At 49.5% G+C, this 24473-nt stretch overlaps 1 protein-coding gene across 1 annotated transcript; it reads left to right on the top strand.

Moving 5' to 3' along the window:
* Positions 1 to 367: 367 nt before the first annotated feature.
* Positions 368 to 24203, top strand: LOC117382937 (cullin-9). The gene is made up of 45 exons (XM_055227124.1): positions 368 to 562; positions 2064 to 2321; positions 2489 to 2756; positions 3254 to 3396; positions 3797 to 4098; positions 4303 to 4462; positions 4728 to 4899; positions 5227 to 5396; positions 5469 to 5643; positions 5905 to 6084; positions 6252 to 6507; positions 6657 to 6858; positions 7414 to 7891; positions 7971 to 8116; positions 8460 to 8548; positions 8921 to 9023; positions 9152 to 9376; positions 9909 to 9999; positions 10423 to 10594; positions 10961 to 11072; positions 11180 to 11275; positions 11592 to 11767; positions 12085 to 12218; positions 12369 to 12539; positions 12765 to 12838; positions 13055 to 13237; positions 13349 to 13509; positions 14040 to 14322; positions 14408 to 14549; positions 14671 to 14816; positions 15246 to 15366; positions 16630 to 16829; positions 16898 to 17148; positions 17242 to 17323; positions 17394 to 17575; positions 18834 to 18912; positions 19012 to 19152; positions 19407 to 19571; positions 20027 to 20190; positions 20993 to 21086; positions 21517 to 21591; positions 22478 to 22808; positions 22971 to 23104; positions 23191 to 23276; positions 23642 to 24203. Exons 2-45 carry the CDS (start codon positions 2064 to 2066, stop codon positions 23823 to 23825), a joined length of 7557 nt encoding a protein of 2518 aa, XP_055083099.1. The 5' UTR covers positions 368 to 562; the 3' UTR covers positions 23826 to 24203.
* The last annotated feature ends 270 nt before the right edge of the window (positions 24204 to 24473 follow it).

Here is a 24473-nt window from a genome sequence, read left to right as displayed (position 1 = left end):
CGCTTACAATAAAGTTGGCCAATCATTGCAAGATTAGGTGTAGTATCAATCAGTTGGTTGCCAGATTGTTAAAACAAATACATCATGTGTGCACTACACAGTGCGCTTACTGCGCTACAGCGGAGATGCGTCAGTAGCGCGTACTGCGCGCGCATTAAATGCAATGTATATTGCGGGGTGTTGCCAGATTGGGGGCCCTTTTAAGGCCTCGGGGCCCTAAGCAACCGCTTAGTTCGCTTAGGCTGGGCCGGTCCTGACTGTAGCTTTAAATAAAACGTGTGTGTCAGTCGTGTGTCCGGCGGCAGAAGGCGCTGCGGCACTAAACATAGACCGGAAGTATGCTGACATCACTTCCGCTGCACAGCCTACAGCGCGAGGCACCAGGAAATTGCGCCGAAAGAAAACTACAACAAACTACAAAAACCTCCGAAAACTACAAAAAAAACTACACCACGAACAAGACACCCACAGCGCAGAGTCCAACGGTACCAGGGCCGGGTCAGGACCGGGACAGAACCGGGACAGGACCGCAACAGGACCGGGACTGAGGCCGAACTCCGAGGTGAGCCGCGCTGTCACACCAGCACAGGCACTCATACCCGGGACACCACAGCACAATGGTGTCCCGTGTGTGACACCATAGTCCCGCTAACCCCTGAGCCCCGGTCTGCTCATGGGCTTCGTACCAAACCAAGCCTAGCTTAGACAGAATTGAAACAGTCCAGTCCTGTTTTAACCCCCCTTAAGGCTCGTCCTGGTCCAGTCTGGTTTAGTTTCACTTAGGCTAGCTCAGGCTCAGTCCTGATTCTGTTTATTCTTTATGGTTTAGTCCTGGTCCGGTCCTGGTACAGTCCTGGTCCAGCCCAGGTTCCGCTGAAGAGAGTCTGGCTGTAGACCTCCCCCAGGGTGCACCTCCACCCACATGTCCCTATTTTTAGTTTACAGTTTATATGCAGTTTAATAACACTTTGTAACGAGTCGAGGCTTAGTTCGCATTTAAATGTGCTAAATGTTTAAAGTTGTTAAAGTACATTTCATTTTCTAATTGATATGGGCACTTCAGGTATTGTACACTTAATTCCTAAAACATTTGTAAAAGTGTAAGAGCTGAGCTTGTGTGTGCTCTGCTCGCACAGGGGGATTTAAACATGTCAAACATAACACACGTAAGTGAACTCGGAGCAGTGGCGTAAATACAAACGCATATGATGTAGTTTGTCAGTGTGTGTTGCCGTAAGCCTGTGCCTGGTGAAGATTAGGCTCAGATCGGCAATGGTTCGGGTTTGGAAAAGGGTTTGGGTCTTTAGTGTAAAACGATATAGACTTTTGTATGGTTACGTTGAAAACAGCAGAGGACAGTGGACTTTGGCGCGCTTTGGGCCGCTTTTAGTTTACTTAAGCCACGTGTGGATGGAGGCACGTCACGTGAAGTCCTCCCGGTGCAGGTCTGCAGCGAGACCCGTCTAGTTTCGCTCGGTTTCTGTTATCGGAAAGTGACTGTGCTAAAGCTGAACCAAAACTGAATGTGCATCTCTCACGTATCTCTACGGCGGGGTCATCCCGGGATACCCCGGGTTCAAGGAGCTGTGTGTCCTGCCTTCTACAGTTTGAAAAGTTACTACAATCCCATGTGAGCCTGTATCCAGAGCCTTGACCTGCAGAAAGAGACACATACAGGTGTGTCTCATTCTCAGTATATGGACAGGCCTTATGTGAAAGAACCTTCAGGATTCCCTCACTGAGCTGTAGAGGCTGCACTAGCACTGAGTCATGATTTGCTGCAGGTGCTGGTGATCATTTGTACCTCATCTGTGAAGACACAGGTCAGGTGTTTAAATATATATATATAAATATACCAGCCCTGTTAGTTGAACACTGACCTTGTGCGTGTAAATAAACCGTCATGACATCATTTTATCACATCTTCGTTCTCCTTTTTTTTTTAAAATCTCTCTTAAAATAATGATTCACAGGTGTCAGATTTTAACTATAGAGAGACACAAGCACAGTAGGGTTGATTTAAAGTTCTCATGTCACATATAAACTCATCTGTTTCTCTGTAGATGTCCGGCGCTCTGGTGGTTCAGTTTGCCGGCCGTAGGGCGTGTCCCTCGGAGCTGATTCGCTGTCGGCGCACGGTGGGCGGGCAGTCAGAGCTCATGATTCGCTGGCGGCTGGTGTCCACAGATGACAGTGACTCGGGGAGCGGGGCTTCTGAGAACAGTGTTTTAATGTGGATGTGTGAAGAAGATGCCCGCTACAGCTGCCCTGACCTCGGACCACGACCTGTGACCGAGGAGGAGGGGACAGGCAATGGAGAGGTGAGAGCCAATCAGAGAGGGGCTGTCATCTCTCTTTCTCGCTGTGTGTTATTCTGTCTATAACCCTGCTTCTCCATCTCTCCCCTTCCTCCTCCTTTTCCCTCCTTCTCCCGCTCTCCTCTCCCCCCTCCTCCCTGCCTCCCCCTCCCCCTCCTCCTCCTCCTCAGGCTCAGGACCAGCGGGAGCTGTTAGAGCTTCAGGCAGACGTTCGCTCTCTGGTTTGTCGTGCTCACAGACAGATGAGAGCGCCCCGCAGTGCCACACTGGGCCACACAGTGTCAGTGCTGAGCTCGTATGCTGCCATCGCCGCGCTCGCCCCTGTTTTCAGAGAAACGGGAGCCCTGGACCTGATCCTGGAGCTGCTGTGTGACGGCGACAGGGGTACGAGGAGGAGTGCGGGGCAGATACTGAGGGCTATGGCTTCTCACGACGCAGGTAACACCAAATCACACCTGTAAGTCACCTATCCCTTCTGTCACTGTACACACAGCGCACGCGTGTGCACACACACACGAGGAGGATCAACAGGCAGATACTGAGGGCTATGGCCTCTCATGACACAGGCAACACCACCTGTCCTGTCCTGACCTATACAAACATGGCTGGTAATGGACAAAATGTTTAAACATTTGTACTGGACAAAAAATTCTGTGAGTTTGTTTGCATGAGACGCTGTGGCAAAGTATGTTAATAATAGTATTGAGGTTAATCAGAAATTGTGAACTGAACCACAGAACTGATTTAGTCAGTTCTGTAACTTTCTGTCCCTGGTTCTGGGTGTCCTTCTGGCTGTAGTTCTGGTCCTGATTCTGACTCTGGTTTTGGCTCTGGTGCTAGCCCTTGTTCTGTCCCTGGTTCTGACCCTGGGTCTGGCGCCAGTTCTGATCCCAGTTCTGTCCCTGGTTCTGACCCGGTTCTCTTCTGTCTCACAGGCAGTAGGGCGTCTGTTCTTTTGGCCCTGACTCACAGAGATCTGGAGCTCGACTTTGAAAACCGTCTGACCCTCCTGGAGCTGTTCGCCGAAACCACGTCGTCTGAGGAGCAGGGCGGCTGTGACCACACACCACTGCCACAGGTGAGAAGGATACGCACACATGACAACATGACCATACGCCACTGCCCCAGTTGAGAATGACACAGCCACACGGAACGTGAGTTTGGCGCAACGTGAACCGTGAGTTTGGCGCAACGTGAACCGTGAGTTTGGCGCAACGTGAACCGTGAGTTTGGCGCAACGTGAACCGTGAGTTTGGCGCAACGTGAACCGTGAGTTTGGCGCAACGTGAACCGTGAGTTTGGCGCAACGTGAACCGTGAGTTTGGCGGAAAGTACATGAACATGAGTTTGATCAGAGTTCTACTCTCTCAACATGTCTGCTGTAATGGGACATTCTGTACTGTAGGTGACCATGGCGAACATCTCTTTAGTTCCTTATTTATATCTCAGTTAAACACATGTACATTTTCTCTTCGCAGATTCCAGGCAAAGCCTTGTTCTCGTTGGTGAAGCGATATCTTCGTGTGACGTCACTCGTTGACTCCGCTCCCCCGACAGACGCTGACCCCTCCTCCTGGTTGCGGCGAGAGTTTGAGGTTGCCATGGCGACGGCGGCTCTGGTCTCTGAACTGGTCCGTGTCCTGGGGTGGGACCGGACTTTGGTCCAGACAGAACCTCCTAGAACCAGGAAGTCCATTTTCAAGCCCAACAGCCAATCTGAACGAAGCCATAATGTCAGCCAATTACAACGCAGCACTGCCCCCCCCAAGAAAGAGTTCAGGTGAGATCCCAAAACCGGTTCAGATCCATGTAGACCCCATTCTAAACCTCCTGTAAACTGGCCCAGATCCTTGGTAAACCTGTTCAGATCCTGCTGTACACACTGATCCTTGTTATACCAGATGAGTTCCTGCTGTAGTCCTTGAGCCTTGTTAAACCGGTTGAGATGCTGCTGTTGTCCTAACCCGGTCTATCTCTGGTTCAGGACTGTTCAGGACTTTGGGTCTCGGTCGGAGTATGAGTCATACCTGCAGCAGACCCTCAGACCCGGGACCAGAGTCCGGATGAACCAGGACTATGAAGAGGTCCACTCCGGAGACCAGGGCGAGTTCAGGACCAGCAACAATGGCTCCCCCCCTGTGCAGGTGGGTCACATCCCCAGCCCCACCCCATTTTCAGGTCTAATGCAGGTCTAATGCAGGTCTAATGCAGGTCTAATGCAGGTCTAATGCAGGTCTAATGCAGGTCTAATACATTTGGACCACAGTTTGAGAAACACTGGTTTGAGGGTTCTAACTCTGTGTGTGTGTGTCTGTGTTTACCTGTATGTTTGTGTCTGTGTGTGTGTATACCTCTTTGTGTGTATTTACCTTTGTGTGCGTGTGTCTCTCTGTGTGTGTGTACGTGCAGATTTTCTGGGACTCCCTGGGCAGGACGTACTGGGTTTACTGGCACATGCTGGACATTGTCAGCTCGGCTCCAAAGACCCCAGACCAGACCAAGGACCAGACCAAAGACCAGACCAGAGCCGAGTCCAGACCGGAGCTGAGGGAGTCCCGGCTGGACCAGGTGCTGCCCACAGGTAAGGCTCTGAGGTCATACACACACAGGTGAGACTCTGATGCTGTGTCAGCTGTGATGTGAAAACCATTTCAGGGACTTCATGATGGAGCTCACTGAGAGAAGGACAAGAGGGAGGAGGCTTTGAGGATTTGAATATGAAATTTAAAAAAGTAGATTTTTTTTTTTTTTAATAGCTTCATATATTTGATGTCTTCTGTATCTGAAAAGTAAATAGTAGTAAACATAAAGAAAACAAACTGGGAATGAGATGTGTCTAAACTTCGTCCTTTGCTATGGATATTTATTTATTTATTTAATCGTTCCTCTTGTCTCTATGCCGTATCAGAGCCACTGCTGCTCAGACCCTCCCTCTACACCTGTCCGTATTTGAGCACAGGTGAGCCGAAGGGGGCGGAGCTCAGCACAGGTGAGTGGTGGGAGCTGCTGTTCTTCGTGAGGAAGCTGGAGGTGGGGCATCAGGAGCAGGTGCGCAGCCTCCTTCAGAGGGCACTACAGGTGAGCACACAAGTGACGTCTGACCTCTAGATCTGCTTCCACTCAACCGCTGCTCTTATTGGCTCTCCTCAGGAGGGGGAGCTGGACGACAGTGCTCTGATTGGGCTGAGCGTGCCTGTTTCCTTGGCGACGCAGGTGCTGCACTTCTTGGAACAGAATCTGTCTCTGTCGAGTCTGAAAGAGCTACAGCAAGCAAGCTGTGCCAGCAAACTGCGGGTGGGGCCGGAGTCAGGGCGCAGACTCAGAGGTATCTACTTTACTGTATAATGTGTATGTATATGTATATGTATATGTGTGTGTGTGTATATCTATCTATATATCTATATCTATATATATATATCATATATATATATATATATATATATATATATATATATATATATATATATATATATATATATATATATATATATATATATATATATATATATATATATATATATATATATATATATAATATATATTTAAACTGTGTCTAAACTCCTAAAGTCTTCTTGTTGTGTTTTAGGCTCCTGCTCAGAACCTCAGTCTCCTGATGTCTCTGTGGAGTCGGCCTCAAAGAAACCCAAGACCGAGACCCCCTCTAAGAGCCAGATCCAATCAAAGATCGAGGGCCAAGCCGAGGTGAAAGTCCAGATCGAGACGTCTTCTGAGGACTTCCCTCCAGACCTGGAGCAGACCATCTCAAGTGAGTCCCACAGATCAGAGGAACCTGAGCCTGAAATGCATCTCTGCAAAGAGGAGAGGAAGAGGGCTGGGTCAGAGGGCTGTGTCTGCAGCTCTGTGACCATGAAACTCACAATGATTTTAGCAGTACACAAACAGTAATGATGTGTAACTCTCTCCTGTCCTCAGTGTTCTCTGAGCGAGTGCAGGAGAAGAGGTCAGTCCTGGAGCGTTTGTCTGAGACGGTGACAGTTCTTCAGACAGAGCAGGAGACGGGAGGCTCTGGAGGTTCTGGAGCAGGCTCAGGAGGAACCTCTGGAGGAGGCTCAGGAGGAGCGTCTGAGTCTACACTCAGTCTTGAGCTCGCAGCCGTGGTTCTCATGATCCGGACTCTGGACCAGGACACTCCAGACCGGGACAAAGCTTTTACAGAATCCACCACCAGGTATGACTAAAGCTACACGAGCTCCACACGCACTCTCCTCTGAGGCTTCTATAGAGCGCACTCTCCTTTGGGGCTTCTATAACGTGTGTGTGTGTGTGTCTGGTCTCTGGTCTGGTCTCTGGTCTGACCCCGGTCTGTCTCTGGTCTAGGACCCGGGTCTTGCAACTCCTAGTGGACTTGCTGGGGTCAGAGTCTGAGGTTTTGGTTTGGTCTTGTTTGCGGCTGCTGCGTCGTCTGTTTGTGAAGTTCGAATGGAGAGTGGCGTTCTGCACAGAGGGCGGAGTCTGTGCCCTCCTCTGTGCCATGAGTCAGTGCTGCAACAGCACCAGGGTGCAGCAGGGGGCACTAGAGGTGAGCACACACACACGGGGAGCAAGAGGTGAGCGCACACACACACAGGGAGAGCTAGAGCTAGAGCACCCCTATCATTCCCCATTTTGAGTCAGAGCTGAATTTGCGTCAGACTTGTATCTGCACATGCTCAGATCTGGACGATTCTTTGAATGTGTTTACCTGAAGGTGAATGTGAGCCCAGAGTTGAGCACATTTAACAGGGGAAAAGCTCCAGCAAACAGAGCAGACAAACATGGAGGCTCTGATCTAAGTTTAAACCAGGACTAGACCAGGACTAGAACAGGACCAAACCAAGTCTACATCAGGACTATGTGTGAGTCTTTATCAAAATAAACCTTATCAAACTTTATTTACAAACTATATTTCACTTAAATGAAGAGAACTAAGGTTAAACAGACACAACATACAACTTTTTTTGGAGTCAAATCATGAAAATAAAGACAAGGTAACAATTAGCATGACTGACACGGCTGTCTCAAACTGGGGAATGAGAGGGAGAGTTAAGGGTCAGGGGTCAAGGTGTGGTCCTCACAGGTTTTGTTCTCTCCTCAGGTGCTGCAAGTGCTTACTGGTGTAGGCAGTGCGCCCCCTGTGGCTGAGGGGCAGGTGGTGCGGGAGGTATTCACCAGCATTAGCTCGGCCACACCCCCCGGCTCCAGCGGGCTCCTGGTGGCTGTCCCCGCTGCGCTCCGCCTCCTTCTGCAGAGACAAAGACACAGAGAAAGACCGGGGCAGGAACAAACCCAGGAACAAACCCAGGACCAAACCCAGGACCAAACCCAGGACCACACCGAGGACCAGGCGGAGCCTCAAAGTCCAGAGGAGGCCCAGAGACCAGGCCAGGCCATGGAGAAGGGATCTGGACTGGAGCAGATCCAGGCCGGGCTCCTGGTCTTGTCCTGGCTGCTGTCTCACTCTGAGCTCAAAGAGGCGCTAGAGTCCAGCGAGCTGAGCCTGGTGCTGAAGCAGTGTGTGTCTGATGGAGTGCACCCAGCACTCGCACTGAGCGTGCTCAGAACACTGTCCTCAGGTGAGACCTCTGATCCGGTTAGGACCTCCTTAGATCCTGCTGTTGTCTGGTTCAGATCTAACCCTGGTCCCTGTCTCAGATCAGGACTTGGCCCTGCCTGAGGCTCAGGTCAAGACTCTGCTCTCAGGTCTAAAGGAGCCTGGAGCATCTAAAGAAGTGATCCAGACTCTGGAGAAGGTGCTGTGTGACGTGGAGCCACAGGAGGGCTCTCTGCTGCTCAAGCAGGTCAGTTTGATGCTCCAGATGCCTTCCCTCCATGTGTGTCAGATGCCCTCCCCCCGTGTGTGTGTCAGATGCCCTCCCCGTATGTCAGATGAGTTTTAAGTTCAGATTTGAGTCTCTCAGATGTGAATGATCCTGGACACGTTTAAATATTATTAAACCATACATTGTATATCACATTGTAATCACAATGCTTCTCAAAAATCACAAATACTTTTAACAGTCCTACATGAGACACAAATGTTTGAATTTGATGTGCCTGAATGGTTCTATTAAAAGGCTCTTGGGCTTTGGAGAGCGTTATGCGAGTTCTCATAACGTCTAACCCCTCCTCTATTGTGGTCAGGTGACGCAAGATGCCGATGTCTTATTGGATGTGGTGAGTTTGATGGAGACGCAGAAAATGGACAAAACGGCGACCCTCTCCTTGCTCAGGTCAGCCCGCCCCCCAAGCTCTTTTATTGGTCCTGTGTCCCTGTGCTCCTCTCTGATTAGCTGTATATCTTTCTGCTCCTATTTTATTGGCTGTGTGTCTCTCTGCTCCTCTCTGATTGGCTGTGTGCCCCTTTGCTCCTCTCTGATTGGTCCTGTGTCCCTAATCTCCTCTCTGATTGGTGCTGTGTCCCTGTGCTCCTCTCTGATTGGCGCTGTGTCCCTGTGCTCCTCTCTGATTGGTACTGTGGCCCTGATCTCCTCTCTGATTGGTGCTGTGTCCCTGTGCTCCTCTCTGATTGGCTGTATGTCCCTCTGCTCCTCTCTGATTCCTGTGTTCCTCTGCTCCTCTCTGATTGGCTGTGTTCCCCGCAGGATTCTGGGTAAACTCTTGGACGGTTTTGATGAGGAGTTTCCATGGCACAGTGCCATCGAACCATGTCTGAGTGCCATCAACCTACACTTGACCGACCTCAAGGTGAGTCCGGCTCTAGTCCGGCTCTAGTCCGGCTCTAGTCCGGCTCTAGTCCGGCTCTAGTCCGGCTCTAGTCCTTGGTGGCTCTGGTCTCTGGTCTTGATCCTGGTCTCTGGTCTCATCTGGTACAGGTGTGCCAGGCGGCAGTGGGACTCCTGTTCCGTTTGGCGTCTCTGGATAAGGACTTCGGTGTCCTGATGGTACGGTTTGGGGCCGGTCCGGTCCTGGACCGGGTTCTGGAGAAACACGAGTCTCTGAAGACAACCTATGACCTCAAGGACCTGATCCAAGACCTCTGCCCCATCTCTGCCCTGTACAAGAGCCTGGGCTCCAGTGTGCTGTCGGGCTGCCTCCAGGTAGGTACTCCTTCTGAGGCACTCCCCCTTTGAGGTCCTCCCGCTCTGAGGTACTCTCCCTCAGTGGTACTCCCTATGAGGTTCTCGCCCTCTGTAGTCCTCTCCATCTGAGGTACTCCCTCTGTGGTCCTCGCTCTGAAGTACTCTCCCTATGAGGTCTTCTCTCTGAGGTTCTCCCCCTCTAAGGTCCTCTCCGAGGTCCTCCCTTAGTGGTCCTCTTTGAGGTACTGTCCCTATCAGGTCCTCTGAGGTACTCCTTGTAATGTCCTCCCCCTTTGAGGTATTCTCTCTCTGTGGTCGTCTCTCTGAGGTCCTCTCTCTCTCTGAGGTACTCCTTCCCCTTCTGAGGTACTCTCCCTATGAGATCCTCTGTGGTACTCTGTTTCTGAGGTACTCCCTCTGAGGTTCTCTTATTTATTTTAAGGACAATGTACAGTGTCTCTGTTCACTCTACTCCAGTAGTGTGTAGTACTCAGCAGTACTTGTACGGTATAACTGTAATACTTGTACTCAGTAGTACTTTTGTCTTCAGCTGGTTCTGGGTCAGATCGAGGAGCACCGTCGTTCTCACCGTCCAATCAATATCCCCCTGTTCAATGTGTTCCTCCGACACCTGTGCAGAGGTCAGTACTACAAATACTAAAAGTACTACAAATAATGCAAATACTACATATACTACACCTGTGCATAGGTCAGTACTACGAATACTACTATAAGCACTACACATACTGCAAATGCTATGAATACTACATATACTACACCTCTGCAGAGGCCAGTACTATGAATACTGCTACAAGTACTTCATATACTACACCTGTACAGAGATCAGTACTACAAATACTACAAATTCTACAATAATTATACTATATATATATATACTACATATACTGCCGCTATTACGACTACCAATACTATTTCAGTACAGTAGGACAGTGGGTTCTCTGTGTTACTCTTTAGGTACTGGTTAGTCACTAGTTTCTCTGCGGTACTCCAGGTACTCGTTAGTCACTCTGTAGTGTCTCTCATGTACTCCCCTCTCCCGTCAGGCTCGGGGGCAGAGCTACGTGAGGACCAATGCTGGGAGAAAGTGGAGGTCTCGTCCAATCAGCATCGAGCGAAAAACCTGACTGACCAGAATCCGAAGACGTACTGGGAGTCCAACGGCTGCTCGGGGTCACACACCATCACCGTGGTGATGAGGAGGGGTGTGGCCATCAGGTGAGCCCGTCTACACAGGGAGGAGGGGTGTGGCCATCAGGTGAGCCCGTCTACACCGGGAGGAGGGGTGTGGCCATCAGGTGAGCCCGTCTACACCGGGAGGAGGGGCGTGGCCATCAGGTGAGCCCGTCTACACCGGGAGGAGGGGCGTGGCCATCAGGTGAGCCTGTCCATACAGGGAGGAGGGGCGTGGCCATCAGGTGAGCCTGTCCATACAGGGAGGAGGGGCATGGCCACACAGAACCTCCAGGAGGACAAACGTTGTGTATTAAATATAATTGGACTGTAGTATGTTGGGATCTTGTCTGAAACACAGCGTTAACACATTGTTACTCACTACGTCTTACCTGTGGCCTCTGACCTCAGGGAGCTGGCCGTGTTGCTGTCCTCAGATGACTCCAGTTACATGCCTGCAAAGATCATGGTGTATGGGGGAGAGGACAGCACGACCTCCGCTCTGTCCACAGAGCTCAGCACGGTACAATACTCCTCTGTATCATCTCTCCCTCCTCTTCTCCTTTGACACTCTCTTTTGCTCCTCTGACCATCTTCTATGCTCTTCTGACCCTCTTCTCTGCTCCTCAGGTGACTGTGGCACCCTCTGCCTCTCGTGTGGTGCTGCTGCAGAATCAGACTCGGTTTTGGCCTGTGGTTCAGATTCGGATCAAGAGGTGTCAGCAGGTACTGTTCACAAATACACCTGTGCTGGCGTTTAGTAACACTGTCGATCAAACCAGTTAAGACTAGCGGAAGCAAGAGAATATGTATTATATTAGGGGGGTATTGAGTTGTATTCTCTCTGTTTCATGGGGGTCTAGACACGCATGTTCTGTTTCAGGGGGGTACAGACACATGTTCTGTGTTTTAAAATATAGACACATCTTGTTAAGGGGTTATAGACACGCATGTTCTGTGTTCTCTGTTTCAGTGGATATAGACACGTGTTCTGCATTTTGGGGGTTATAGATACACATGTCCTGTGTTCTTTGTGTTTTAGGGGGGCATAGACACACGTGTGCGGGGGCTGGAGGTGCTTGGGCCTAAGCCCACCCTGTGGCCTGTATTCCGGGAACAGATGTGTCTCAGGACTCACCTGTTCTACTCAAGTAAAGCCCAGTCCTGGAGCCAACAGGTCAGAGCAGACCGGAGCCAGCTACTGTCCATCTACCACAGGTACTGCTGTTTAACTGTTATATTAGTTGTTGTTTTAGGACTACAGATGGAAAGTAGCATTATGGTAAATCTGGTGCAGCCATCTTTTAATGTAACTGCACATTGCCCTTTAAATAAAATAAAGTAAAGTAAGTAAAGTACTACTGCTGCAACTACTATTGCTACTACTACTGCTACTATCACTGCTGGTCGTCTACCACAGATACTGCTCATGCTACTACTGATACTGACTACTGTATACTTGTACATGTGGACGTGTACTTCTGTACTTTGTCTCATGTGTACTTGTACTTATATGTGTACTGTTGTCTTCTCAGGTTGAATGCGGTGCTAAAGTTGGAGCAAGCGTTTGCAGACCGTTTCCTGCCCGACCCCGAAGCCTCATCCGCCCTGGGGCAGACTGTGTGGGATGCCCTGGTCTCCCCGCTGGTGCATGCCGTGACATCATCAGGTGAGACAGGTGGCTCTAGTGCGTGTTGTGACATCATCAGGTGAAACGGGACCTTTCCCACACTTGGCTGCTCACTCAGTACTAGAATAGGAGCAGCAGCAAGTAATAGTAGCATTTTCAGTATTTACAGTAGTACTTGTATATTCACAGACTCTCCGGCTCTGGCCTGGCTTCTCTCTCAATACCTGCAGAATTCCGACTCTCCACGGCGCTGGAAGTCTCGGGCGGCCATCTTTAACTCTCGCGTGCGGCGCCTTGTGCATTTGCTCGTGCATGTGGACACAGGCCCCGTCCCTGAACCAGAACCCCGTCCCTCTGCAGGTACAGCCCCACCCCTTTGTGCTTTCTTAAAGGTTCTGTATTACATAAACTGACTCTTGTTGCAATGTTGTTCCCTCCTCAAAAACCTGCCTGCAGTTGTTTTTCATTCCCACATATTTAGCCCTTTATTACAAGTGTCCAAGTGTCTGTGACAAGGAAACAACGTTAGAACAGATCATTTAGAGTTTAAACTAATAAAACTAAAAAATTGGTTATTCTTTTCAGACCCAACAAAACCCCGAGAGCGCAGCAGCATCTGTGACATGGCCCAGTGCTGGCAGAGCGTGGTCCAGCAACAGGTACCTCCCATCTTCCCCGTGTGTCAGATGCACATCTATGTGCCAGATGCTCTCTTCCTATGCTTCAGATGCCCGTCCTGTACCTCACAGTCCCCGTCCTGTACCTCACAGTCCCCGTCCTGTACCTCACAGTCCCCTCTTTCTCTACCTCTGGTGCTGTCCCCTTACTTCAGACTCCCCTCCCTGTATCTCACACTTCCCTCCATCTCTCCTCAGGTGCGGGTGTTCCTGAGTACCCACCTCGGGGAGCAGGACTTGTCGGAGCGTTACAGTGAGCTGTACCAGAGTCTGCTCAGATCCACCACAGAACTGTTCCATAAACACCAGGCCTTCACTGTGGCTCTGAGGCAGGGCTTCTCCTCTGCCCTACTGCACCTGTCAGTCAGCCAGGGAGTTGCCGTGAGTACCACACTCTGTACCTGTCTGCACCTGTCTGCACCTGTCAGCCATCAGAGATAATTGTTTGACGATGTTACTCTCCCACTCTTCATCCCTTTTCCTCTCTTTCAGGTGAGTGAGTGCTTTGCACGGCACATCGGTCACATGATCTCTCAAGTGAGCGCACCTGGAGCGAAGGGGGAGGAGTCAGAGCAGAGGCTGCAGAAGTTCCTCGAGCCGACACTGTTCCTGAGCGGACTTGAACTCGCAACCAGCTTTGAGCACTTCTACAGGTAACATCACAATGAACACATAAGACCATTACACATGTATGACCACCCCCACACACACACACACACACACACACACACACACCCCCACACCCACACACAGGGCTTTGAACACTTCTGCAGACATCACAATGAACACCTAAGACAAAGTTGCACATGTATAAACACACACATGCACTCACACACACACTGAGCATTGAGCACTTCTACAGATAAACAACATCATAATGATCACCGTTACACATGTATAACCGCGCACACACACACACACACACACACACACCCCCCCACACACACACACACACACACACACACCCACCCACACACACACCCCCCCACACACACCCCCACACACACTAAGCTTTGATCACTTCTACAGGTAACAGCATGTTACACATGTATGCACGCATGCACTCACACTGGGCTTTGAGCACTTCGACAGGTAAACAGCAGCACGTAAGATACTGGTACTCTTCTCTGATTGGCCCGTCTCTCTGATCTCTTTCTTTAATTGGTCTGTCTGTGTGCTGTAGGCGTTTCCTAGGTGACCGGCTGCTGCTGATAGGTGGGCTGTGGTTGGAGAGCGCAGTGATTGGTCAGATCGGGGCGTGCTTCCCTGCCCGTTTGCCTCAGCAGATGATTCTAAACCTAAGGGAGTCTGACGAGATGCAGCGAGAGTTCAGTCTGCACCAGCTCCACAGACTAGACCAAGAATTAGACCAAGACCAGGATTTGGACCAGGATCAGGACCTGGACTTAGACCAGGAACGAGATGTGGAACTGGATTTGGACCAGTTTAAGACCGACTCTGACCAGGTGAGATCTCTACCTCTGTGAGGAAAGTATGTTAAGTCCTGGTTCTGACCTGGTTCTGACCCAGTCCTGACCGGTTCCCCTGCAGACTCCTCAAGTCCAGATCCTGGTCTTGTCTCCTCGTTGTTGGAGCGTTTCATCCCAGTTTCATTTGGATCAGACTCGGCTCGACCTTCTCCCCAAATCATTCCTCAAGACTCTGCACCTGTATGAGGACTTCTACCACCACTGTGAGTATGCCCCTGTCTGCCCCTGTTTCTTCCTGTCTGTTCCTCTGGCTCCTTGCTCCTCTGACTCTCTGCTCCTCTGGAGGGGAGTCTCTGCCCCTCTGACTCTCTGCTCCTTCCTCAGATCAGACTGGCCTCTCTCAGACTGGGTGTAGTCCTCGTCGGCTCCAGTGGACCTCTCTGGGTCGTGCTGAAATTCGGTTTGGATCCTGGACTCTGAGCGTGTCCACGGTGCAGATGCTGATTCTGCTGCAGTTTAACCACAGAGAGGTACGAGGAAACCGCACACTCTGGCAGCCATTTTGGCACCTGTGTGTTTAAAGGTCCAATATTATGCAAAACTGACTCTTGTGAGCTTTGAGCCATGTTATAATGTTGTTCTCTCCTCAAAAACATACCTGGAGTTGTGTTTTGTTTCATGTTTCACATGTCTGAGTAACTTTAACATCTCCACAGCTCAATGCTCTGTGCCACCTTGTGATGTCATGAAATGGTAGTTTTCAAGTTAACAGACCCTTTAACCTTTAGTTCAGTAAAGATTGGCAATTTCAGGGCTGAAATGATCCAAATGATTCTAGTGAAGGTGTCGTTTAATAACACAATGGACCACTTCCTGTATTACCACATGACACCACAAGGTGGAACAGAGTATGAGATTAGAAAACGGCTTAATATGGGCGAAAAAAAATGTTTTCACAGGAGCAGAGTGTGGACAGCCTCCTGACCCGAACTGGACTGTCTGAACCTCTGCTACTGCACGCACTCCAGCCTCTGACCCACGCCGACGGGCCGCTCATGTACCAACCAGGACAGAACCAAGGTGAGAAGCAAGGTCAGAGTTATAGACTAGCTAACCTTCTCCCTGCTGCGTTCCAAACACGAAGTGTGCATGGGCGCGTTTCAGCTTTATCTACTCTGGCTCCAATTCACTTTCTCTGTAAAAACTGATCATTCTTTCTGTAACTGCTGCTGTCAGGCTCATCATTTTGACCTTAAAATGTTCATATTAACCCACTCTACATGATACTTTTTATTGAACTATTGTGTCCTGAAATCAAGATATGAACATTAATTGCAGACCAATCAGGCACCTTCTTTCCTGAGGTCACTCCTGGTAGAGTTAACAACAGGTTTGATTGATAGTGCTGCTAGGCGCCTACTCCCTGCTAAACTAGTGAGAAGGGGCATTACCTTCTTTTTGCCTTGCTTCTGATTGGCTCTTTGGTTGCCATGATACTCGTGGTTGGAATTCCAACTAGGGAACTGCACTCCAGATTAGCTACTATTACTGCTAGCCTCAGTGTGCTTCATTTGGAGCCGAACTGTGGGGGGCGTCACACTCCCTCAGGAAAACTTTTTTATACAGTCTATGGTGAGATTCGGGACCAAGATCAGAACCATGACCATAACTATCACTATATCACTATCACTGGACTTATCTTTCAGTACATGTCAGATGTCATTTTTGGGGTCATTTTTTATCATGAGGAGTTTAGTGGGAAATTGTTGGTTGTTATTTCTATATGATCAGATTTGAGCTGTAGAAGTATGAATTATGAACTAAAATCACAAACTAAATGACTTGATTGTTGGATCCTGTCATTTATTTCTTATATTTTACAGTGTAGAACTTTTAGAATGTTTTTGGGATAATTCTGTTTTGTTTAGTGTATCATCTATATTTACTTCGACAGTATCTCGCCCTTCAGAATGTGAGATATGACATGTGACTGACCTTTTTTTACTATCCACCACCTGTTTATCTCCATGCTTTGCCTGGAATGTCCCACAGTTGGACATTAAACATGTATTACATCCCATTTATTCAAGTGTATCTTCAAAAACAACAGTACAGTCTTACTGTGAGTGGCTCGCCTCTCCACAGATCAGACATGTAACTTGGTCTTGTAGCGTCACTTGCTTGTCTCCATTGAGATAGAGAAGTGTAATACTGTGGAACATTCCAGCTAAAACAGCATTTCCATGGAGACCACAGGGGTGGTTACATGATGCAGTATGTCTTTAATCTCACCTTGTTTCTGAGCATGTTCCGTTCACTCTTTACCTCCTGCCTCTGTTGCAGTGGTTCGTGTGGACCCCCAGGTGGCGCTGCGTTCTCAGCACAGCTCCGTGTATGTGAGACTCGCCCCAGACGAGAACTACAGGAGCGTGCATGAGGACACGGCCGCCATCTTGGAACGCAAGAGGAACTTCCTGTTGTGCACCATCGTCCGGGTTCTAAAGCAGGAACGAGAGCTACATATCGACCACCTCGTCTACAAGGTCATGCCCTGATCCCTGACCTTTGACCCTCTGACCCTAACCCCACATCTTTAAACTTTATTTTTCAGGTTTTAGACTTGTGTCAGAAGAGTCCTGCTGGTCAGCCCTCAGACCGTAGTCTCAGCTCCGATCCAGACCCGGGTCCAGTCCGGTTCTCCTGCTCCTCTGCAGACGTGCTCTCCTGTCTGATGCATCTTTTCAGTAAAAACATTGTCCAGAGGAAACCGGACCGGCCACAGATCCTCGAGTACCTCCCTGAAGTTCAGACGCCCCCAAGAGGCCAAGCCCTAGACTACAGCCATAGCTGCTCCAGTCCTGGGTTAGACCTGATTTAGTCCTGGTTTAGTCCTGGTTTAGTCCCTGATTTAGTCCTGGTATAGTCCTGGTTTAGTCTCTGACCCTGTTGTTTCAGTATGGAGGACCTCAGTCTGGACTCTGGTCGGACCATGACCCAAGACGAAGTCCGAGAACTCATGCAGAAGACCGTCCAGCAGGTATGAGTCTTGGTTTAGACCCGGATCAGACCCAGTTCAGACCCAGTTGAGACGCTGTATCTCATGTTAGGTGGCGGAGGCGCTCTCGATGGAGGCGGAGTGGGCGGAGCATCTCTTGGTTCTAAACATGTGGGACGTGGACCGTGTGACACAGCGTTTCACAGATGACCCCATAACCCTGCTGCTGGAGGCGGGGCTACAGACGCCAGAACCCGCCACTTCCTCTGACCCCACCCTCAGCCTGAATGGCAAGTGAGTGACAGGTGCAGGAGAGGAGGAGGTTTGGGTTATTTAAGTATAGTGTTGTCACGATACAAACATTCAAACTTAATTTCGACACTAAAGAATAGACTCAATACCAATCCTGATACCATGGTGATAATAAAAACACTCTTTCTTTAGACAATAGAATGTTATTGGAGTCCTGGTCTGTTCTGGTTCAGTTGTAGGGGCTATAGTCCTGATTCAGTCCCGGTCTAGTCGTAAGCCTTACTAAACTTAGTCACTAAAACATGTGGGGATATGAGTCTTCAGCAGCTTTGTCAAAAATATCAGAAATCAGATTGATACTAAAAGTAGTATATACTCATTTTTCACAGGTATCGATAATAGAAAAAAGTCCCATTGAGTGAAATAAACCTATCTTTAGAATGATCTTGAGCTGTATCAAAACCACATAGATTAGTATACAAACATGGACCACTATGGAACCTCCCTGGACCACTGAGGGATTACACAGATATAAGACCATATATAAAATATATGGGAATATAAAATAAAGTATTACCATTTAATGTTTAAAATTACAGTATATTGTCTAAAGGGTTTTTATTATCATTGTGGTATCAGGATCAGTATCAAGTCTGTTCCGTAGTTGAAACCAGAGGTTTACATACACTATATAAAAAGACACATGCTTTTTTTCCACTGTGTGGCATGAATACACACCTGATACACACTGCTTATTTATGTTATATCATGGGAAAGTCGGAAGAAATCACCCAAGATATCAGGAAGAGAATTGTGAAGTCTGGTTCATCTTTGGGTGCAATTTCCAGATGCCTGAAGGTGCAATGTTCATCTGTTCAAACAATTATATCCAAGTATAAACACTATGAGAATGTCCAGCCATCATACTGCTCATGAAGGAGACAGGTTCATGGCATCATCATGTTGTGGAGTTGTTTTGTTGCAGGAGGTGGTGGTCTGACTGTTGCTCTTCATAAAATAAATGGGGAAAGATGAGGAAAGAACATTATGTGGAATATACTGAAGCAACATCTCAAGACATCAGCCAGAAGGTTATCTAGGAGTCTCCTAAATGGACAATGACCCGAAGCATACTGCAAAACTGATTACAAAGTGACATAAGGATAACAAATTTTTATTTATTTTTTTCTCAAAGTGTATGTACACTTCTGGTTTCAACTATAACTCGAGTGTGATATTTTAGTATTGCGACAAGCATGATTTCGTTTTAATAAAAGCTTTTATTTTGATGGTCCTGCAGTTTGTCATCGTGTCCTGTCTGTCTGAACTCAGGGTCAGAGGCCACGCCCACTCTGAGCTGTGGTCACTTCTGCTGCCAGGTAAGCTCTTTCTCCATTACCGTAGCAACCATATTGTAAACGAGCATCAAAACCTGACTGCTCTTGGTTTGGTCCTGGTCTGGTCTTGGTCTGGTTCAGTCGTGTTGGGAGGAGTATCTGACGTCGAGGATTGAGCAGAATCTGGGCCTATCCTGTAACTGCCCCATCACAGATTGCACCGCCCAGCCCACCCCTGCCTTCTACAGACGGGTGCTCCACGACGCTGATACTCTCCGACAGGTGAGCCCCTGACACGATACTCGCAGACAGATGAGCCCCTTGATACAATACTCTCGGACAGGTGAGACCCCATGACCCACTGAAATCAACTAGGGATGAGCCAATACCGATATTTGTCCTGCTCCTGTCTCTGTCTCGGGTACTCCCTTTTAGATGCTCTCTAACACCACGCTGTTCTCCCCACCACAGTATGAGGGCACTCTGCTATCTTTAGGTGCTCGCTGTATAACACCGTGCTCTTCTCACCCCCGCAGTACGAGGGCGCTCTCCTGCGCTCCTACGTGGACTCATGCTCTAATCTGACCTGGTGCACAAACGGTGGCGGCTGCGACCGCGTCCTCATGAGGCAGAGTCTGGGAGACTCGGGACGCTGCGGAGAGTGTGGCTGGACGAGCTGCTTTAGCTGCTCCTTCACCGAGGTATGGGAGGGCATCTTCCCGGCCTTGTGCTCTCAGATCAGTCGCTTGGTTGTGTCTCTGTGTTGTTGTGGTTGTGGGTGGTTGTGTGAGGTTGTGAGTTTGACTCACTCTGTGGTGTCTTGCTCATAGACAACAACTGATCTGAGACCATGAAGCCGAGAAATGTGCCTACGAGCAAGACACCACAGAGACAGCGAAACACACAACTTTACACAGAGGCTGGGAAGTGGCCTACGAGCAAGACACCACAGAGATCAGTCGTTGGGTTGTAGGTTTGATTCTCTCTGTGGTGTTTTGCTCCTAGGCACACTTCCCAGCTTCGTGCTCCCCATGTTCTCAGATCAGTTGCTGGGTTGTGGGTTTGACGGTCTCTCTGGTATCTAGCTCATAGGCACACTTCCCGGCCTCTGTTTGAGGTTGTGGGTTTCACTCTCTCTGTGATGTCTTGCTTGTAGGCACACTTCCCGGCCTCCTGCTCTCAGATCAGTCGTTGGGTGGATGATGGAGGGTTCTACGAGGGTATGAGTGTGGAGGCCCAGAGCAAACATCTGGCCAAACTCATCTCCAAACGCTGTCCTCAGTGTTCTACAGCCATCGAGAAGAACGAAGGGTGTCTACAGTAAGAACTCGACTGAGACCCGGGACTGAGACCCGGGACTGAGACCCGGGACTGAGACCCGGGACTGAGACCCGGGACTGAGACCCGGGACTGAGACCCGGGACTGAGACCCGGGACTGAGACCCGGGACTGAGACCCGGGACTGAGACCCGGGACTGAGACCCGGGACTGAGACCCGGGACTGAGACCCGGGACTGAGACCCGGGACTGAGACCCGGGACTGAGACCCGGGACTGAGACCCGGGACTGAGACCCGGGACTGAGACCCGGGACTGAGACCCGGGACTGAGACCCGGGACTGAGACCCGGGACTGAGACCCGGGACTGAGACCCGGGACTGAGACCCGGGACTGAGACCCGGGACTGAGACCCGGGACTGAGACCCGGGACTGAGACCCGGGACTGAGACCCGGGACTGAGACCCGGGACTGAGACCCGGGACTGAGACCCGGGACTGAGACCCGGGACTGAGACCCGGGACTGAGACCCGGGACTGAGACCCGGGACTGAGACCCGGGACTGAGTCTAAACCAGGTCTAAACCAGGTCTAAACCAGGTCTAAACCAGGTCTAAACCAGGTCTAAACCAGGTCTAAACCAGGTCTAAACCAGGTCTAAACCAGGTCTAAACCAGGTCTAAACCAGGTCTAAACCAGGTCTAAACCAGGTCTAAACCAGGTCTAAACCAGGTCTAAACCAGGTCTAAACCAGGTCTAAACCAGGTCTAAACCAGGTCTAAACCAGGTCTAAACCAGGTCTAAACCAGGTCTAAACCAGGTCTAAACCTCTATTGTCTGTTGCAGTATGACTTGTGCCAAATGCAGTCATGGATTCTGCTGGAGGTGCCTCAAACCCTGGAAACCAACTCACAAAGACTACTACAACTGCTCCGCCTCGGTCTGTACCTGGATCTCAACCGGTTTAACAGTGGTTTGACTGGTCTAGAGGAGGATCTAAGCCGGTTTAATAGGAGTCTGAAAATTTCTAGAGGAGGATCTCAACCACTTTAAGAGGGGTCCTACAGGTTTAAAGGAGGATCTCAAGTACAAGGGATCTGAACAGGTTTAGAGGAGGATCCTAACCGATCTAGAGGGGGATTTTAACTGGTCTAGAGAGGGATCCTAACAAGCCTAGAGGGGGACCCTAAGCTCTCTAGAGGGGAGATCCTAAGCAGTCTAGAGAGGAGATCCTAACTGGTGTAGAAGGGAATCCTGACCAGTTTAGAGGAGGAACCTGACCAGTTCAGTGGTCTGGTTCATGTTTAAATGCTGTGTGTAAACGGTCCAGTCAGCTGTGCTCCTGACTGATGCGTTGTGTTACTGGGCAGGTCAGTAAAGCAGCTCGTCAGGGGAAGAAGTTCCAGGACTTTAACGAGAAGTGCACCTTCCAGCACCAGGCCAAGGTAAACAAACTAATAAACAAACACAAGGTAAACAAGTAATACGAGGTACACACGTAAACAAATTAACAAACAGGAGCTAAACAAGTAAATAAATAAGCTAAACACACTAAGTAAACCAGGAAACAGACCGAATGTGACAGTGATGTGACCAGTGAGATACAAACAAGGAAGTAGAGATGGTTGCCATGGTAACTTGGATGAAAGAATGTGCCGTTGCAGCAGACATGTGAGTGTAGAACGCAAACTCACGATTTTAGTTTAGAGTCCTGCTTCATGAGGACACAAACACACCATTCTCTCCTCCTCCCACCTCTCTCCTCCTTTCTTCCTTTTCCCTCCACATCCCCTCATCCTCTCTCCTTCTCTCTCCCCCTGCTTTATGAGGACACACAACCCAACGCACCATTATGTCACTTTAAACTCTTAAACCAGGGACTTTTCTGGGCCTTGTATATTTTACATCAGAATTTTGTTGTTGTCTTGTTCCACTCACAAAATGGCTGCCGTATCTGCTGTTTCCTGTTTATCAACGTTCAGTATTTTCCTAATACTTCTAACATGAACCAAACACACACAGTACAGAGTTTCAAACGTGGCATAGAGGTGAAATACATGCAGAAAAAAACCCCTAAGATTATATGTTTTTCTCCTGTCTGTTCGTCTCTAATCCTCTGTCCTCCTCTTGTTTCTCATCCTTTCTCCTCTCCTCCCCTCCTCTCTTCTCTCCTCCTCCCCCCCTCTCACTATTGCTTATTTAAACTCTTCCCTCCTCTGCCTCTTGTCCCCTTCTCTCCTCTCCTCTTTTCTCTATTCCCCCCGCCCCCTCTCCCGCTCCTCTCTCCCGCTCCTCTCTCTCCTCCTCCTCCTCTCTCCTCTCCTCCTTCAGGACTTTGCTCAGAGCTTGGCCCACAGAGTCCTGTGTCTCTCAGACTCAGTTCCCATGACGTCCTTGTCATTTGTCCTGGATTCCTGCCGGGTCCTGGTCCAGTCCCGTAAAGTCTTGGCCTACAGCAGTGTCTACAGCTACTACACCCAGAGTCAGAGTCCGGTCCAAGTCCAGACCCAGAGTCAAGTCCAGACCCGCACCCAAGTCCAGACCCAGAATCAAGTCCAGATGCGTACCCAAGTCCAGGATTCGAGCCAGGAACAACTCGACCTCCTGGAGCAACAGACTGAAGCTTTGGAGACCCACACCACCGCCCTCCAAGTGCTCCTCGGTAAGTCCTGGTTTAGTCCTGGTTTGGACCCGGTTTGGAACCGGTTTGGACCCGGTTTAGACCTAGTTTAGTCCTGGTCTAGTTCTGCTTTAATCCTGGTTGAGATCTAGTTAAATCCTGGTTTAGACTTAGTCTAGTCCCTGTCTAACCCTTGTGTTCCAGAGGAGGCGCTGTTGCAGAGTTCGGACTTAGTCTCAAGTCTGCGTCTGATCAAACCAAACCAGATATGCTCCGGACTAGAACTGGTCCAGAGAATCCAGGAGCGACTGAGGGCCATTCTGCACCACTCCACCCAGGTCTTAGAATCTCAACTTGTCTACAGGGGAGTTCTTTCAGCTCTTAAACATGTCCTGATCATGTGATCTCTGTTGTCGTCCAATAGGATTTCAGACTGGGCTGTGATTCCAAGAGCCAATCAGAGGGCCCCAATGCATCAGAAGCAACCAATCAGAGCGAAGCTAACAAAGAGTAAGACTTATTCATCTCATCCCCAGAGGGTCAGAGGAAGAGAGGGTTAGAAGAGGGGGTCAGAGAAGGAGAGGGTCAGAAGAACAAAGGGTCAGAGGAACAAGGGAACATGGGGTCATAAGAACAGGCTCAGAGGAGCACAGGCTCAGAGGAGCACAGGCTCAGAGGAGCACAGGCTCAGAGGAGCACAGGCTCAGAGGAGCACAGGCTCAGAGGAGCACAGGCTCAGAGGAGCACAGGCTCAGAGGAGCACAGGCTCAGAGGAGCACAGGCTCAGAGGAGCACAGGCTCAGAGGAGCACAGGCTCAGAGGAGCACAGGCTCAGAGGAGAAGATGATGCAGAGGAGTCACGTTTCTCATTACAGGTCTAAGTCGGACTCTGATTCGGACCAGGACCCAGATCAGAACCGGAACCTGGAGGAAGAGTACGACGATTATGAAGAGTACGATGAAGATGAAGAGTACGTCCCGGACTACGATTATGACGAAGACGATTTAGACGAAGAATATTACTCAGACTATGACCAGGATTACAGTCCCTACGACTAGACCAGGACTACAGCCCCTACGTCTAGACCAGGACTACAGCCCCTACGTCTAGACCAGGACTACAGCCCCTACGTCTAGACCAGGACTACAGCCCCTACGTCTAGACCAGGACTACAGCCCCTACGTCTAGACCAGGACTACAGCCCCTACGTCTAGACCAGGACTACAGCCCCTACGTCTAGACCAGGACTACAGCCCCTACGTCTAGACCAGGACTACAGCCCCTACGTCTAGACCAGGACTACAGCCCCTACGTCTAGACCAGGACTGGACTGTTCTTGTTATAAAATTCTTGTGTTTGAAGCACTTCAGTTTTGAATATTTTCTGTAAAAAAAAGTTTGAAGAAAAAATGAAAATAAAAGTCATTTAAAACATAATGAGTCTTAATGAGTCTGAACCAAAGTGAAAATCTGCACCAGAGACCACACGCCGTAGACCCGAGGGACACTGAGGGAGAGAGATTTGGGTTGGGGGGTCAGGGGTCACCGGGCCGGGTTCAAACTGAGCTTTGAGCAGATTCGAGTTCTTGAAGTAAATGTTTAAATGGACACCTCCCCCTACTGGACAGTGTACACACTGCACCCACATAAAGTGAGCTGGAATAAATAAAATGTATATTATTTTTCTTATTTTTCTTCATAATATAA

The sequence above is a fragment of the Periophthalmus magnuspinnatus genome, chromosome 15 (assembly GCF_009829125.3).
Source record: "Periophthalmus magnuspinnatus isolate fPerMag1 chromosome 15, fPerMag1.2.pri, whole genome shotgun sequence".
Lineage (NCBI taxonomy): Eukaryota > Metazoa > Chordata > Actinopteri > Gobiiformes > Gobiidae > Periophthalmus > Periophthalmus magnuspinnatus.
This window is presented reverse-complemented; position numbering and strand designations above follow the sequence as displayed.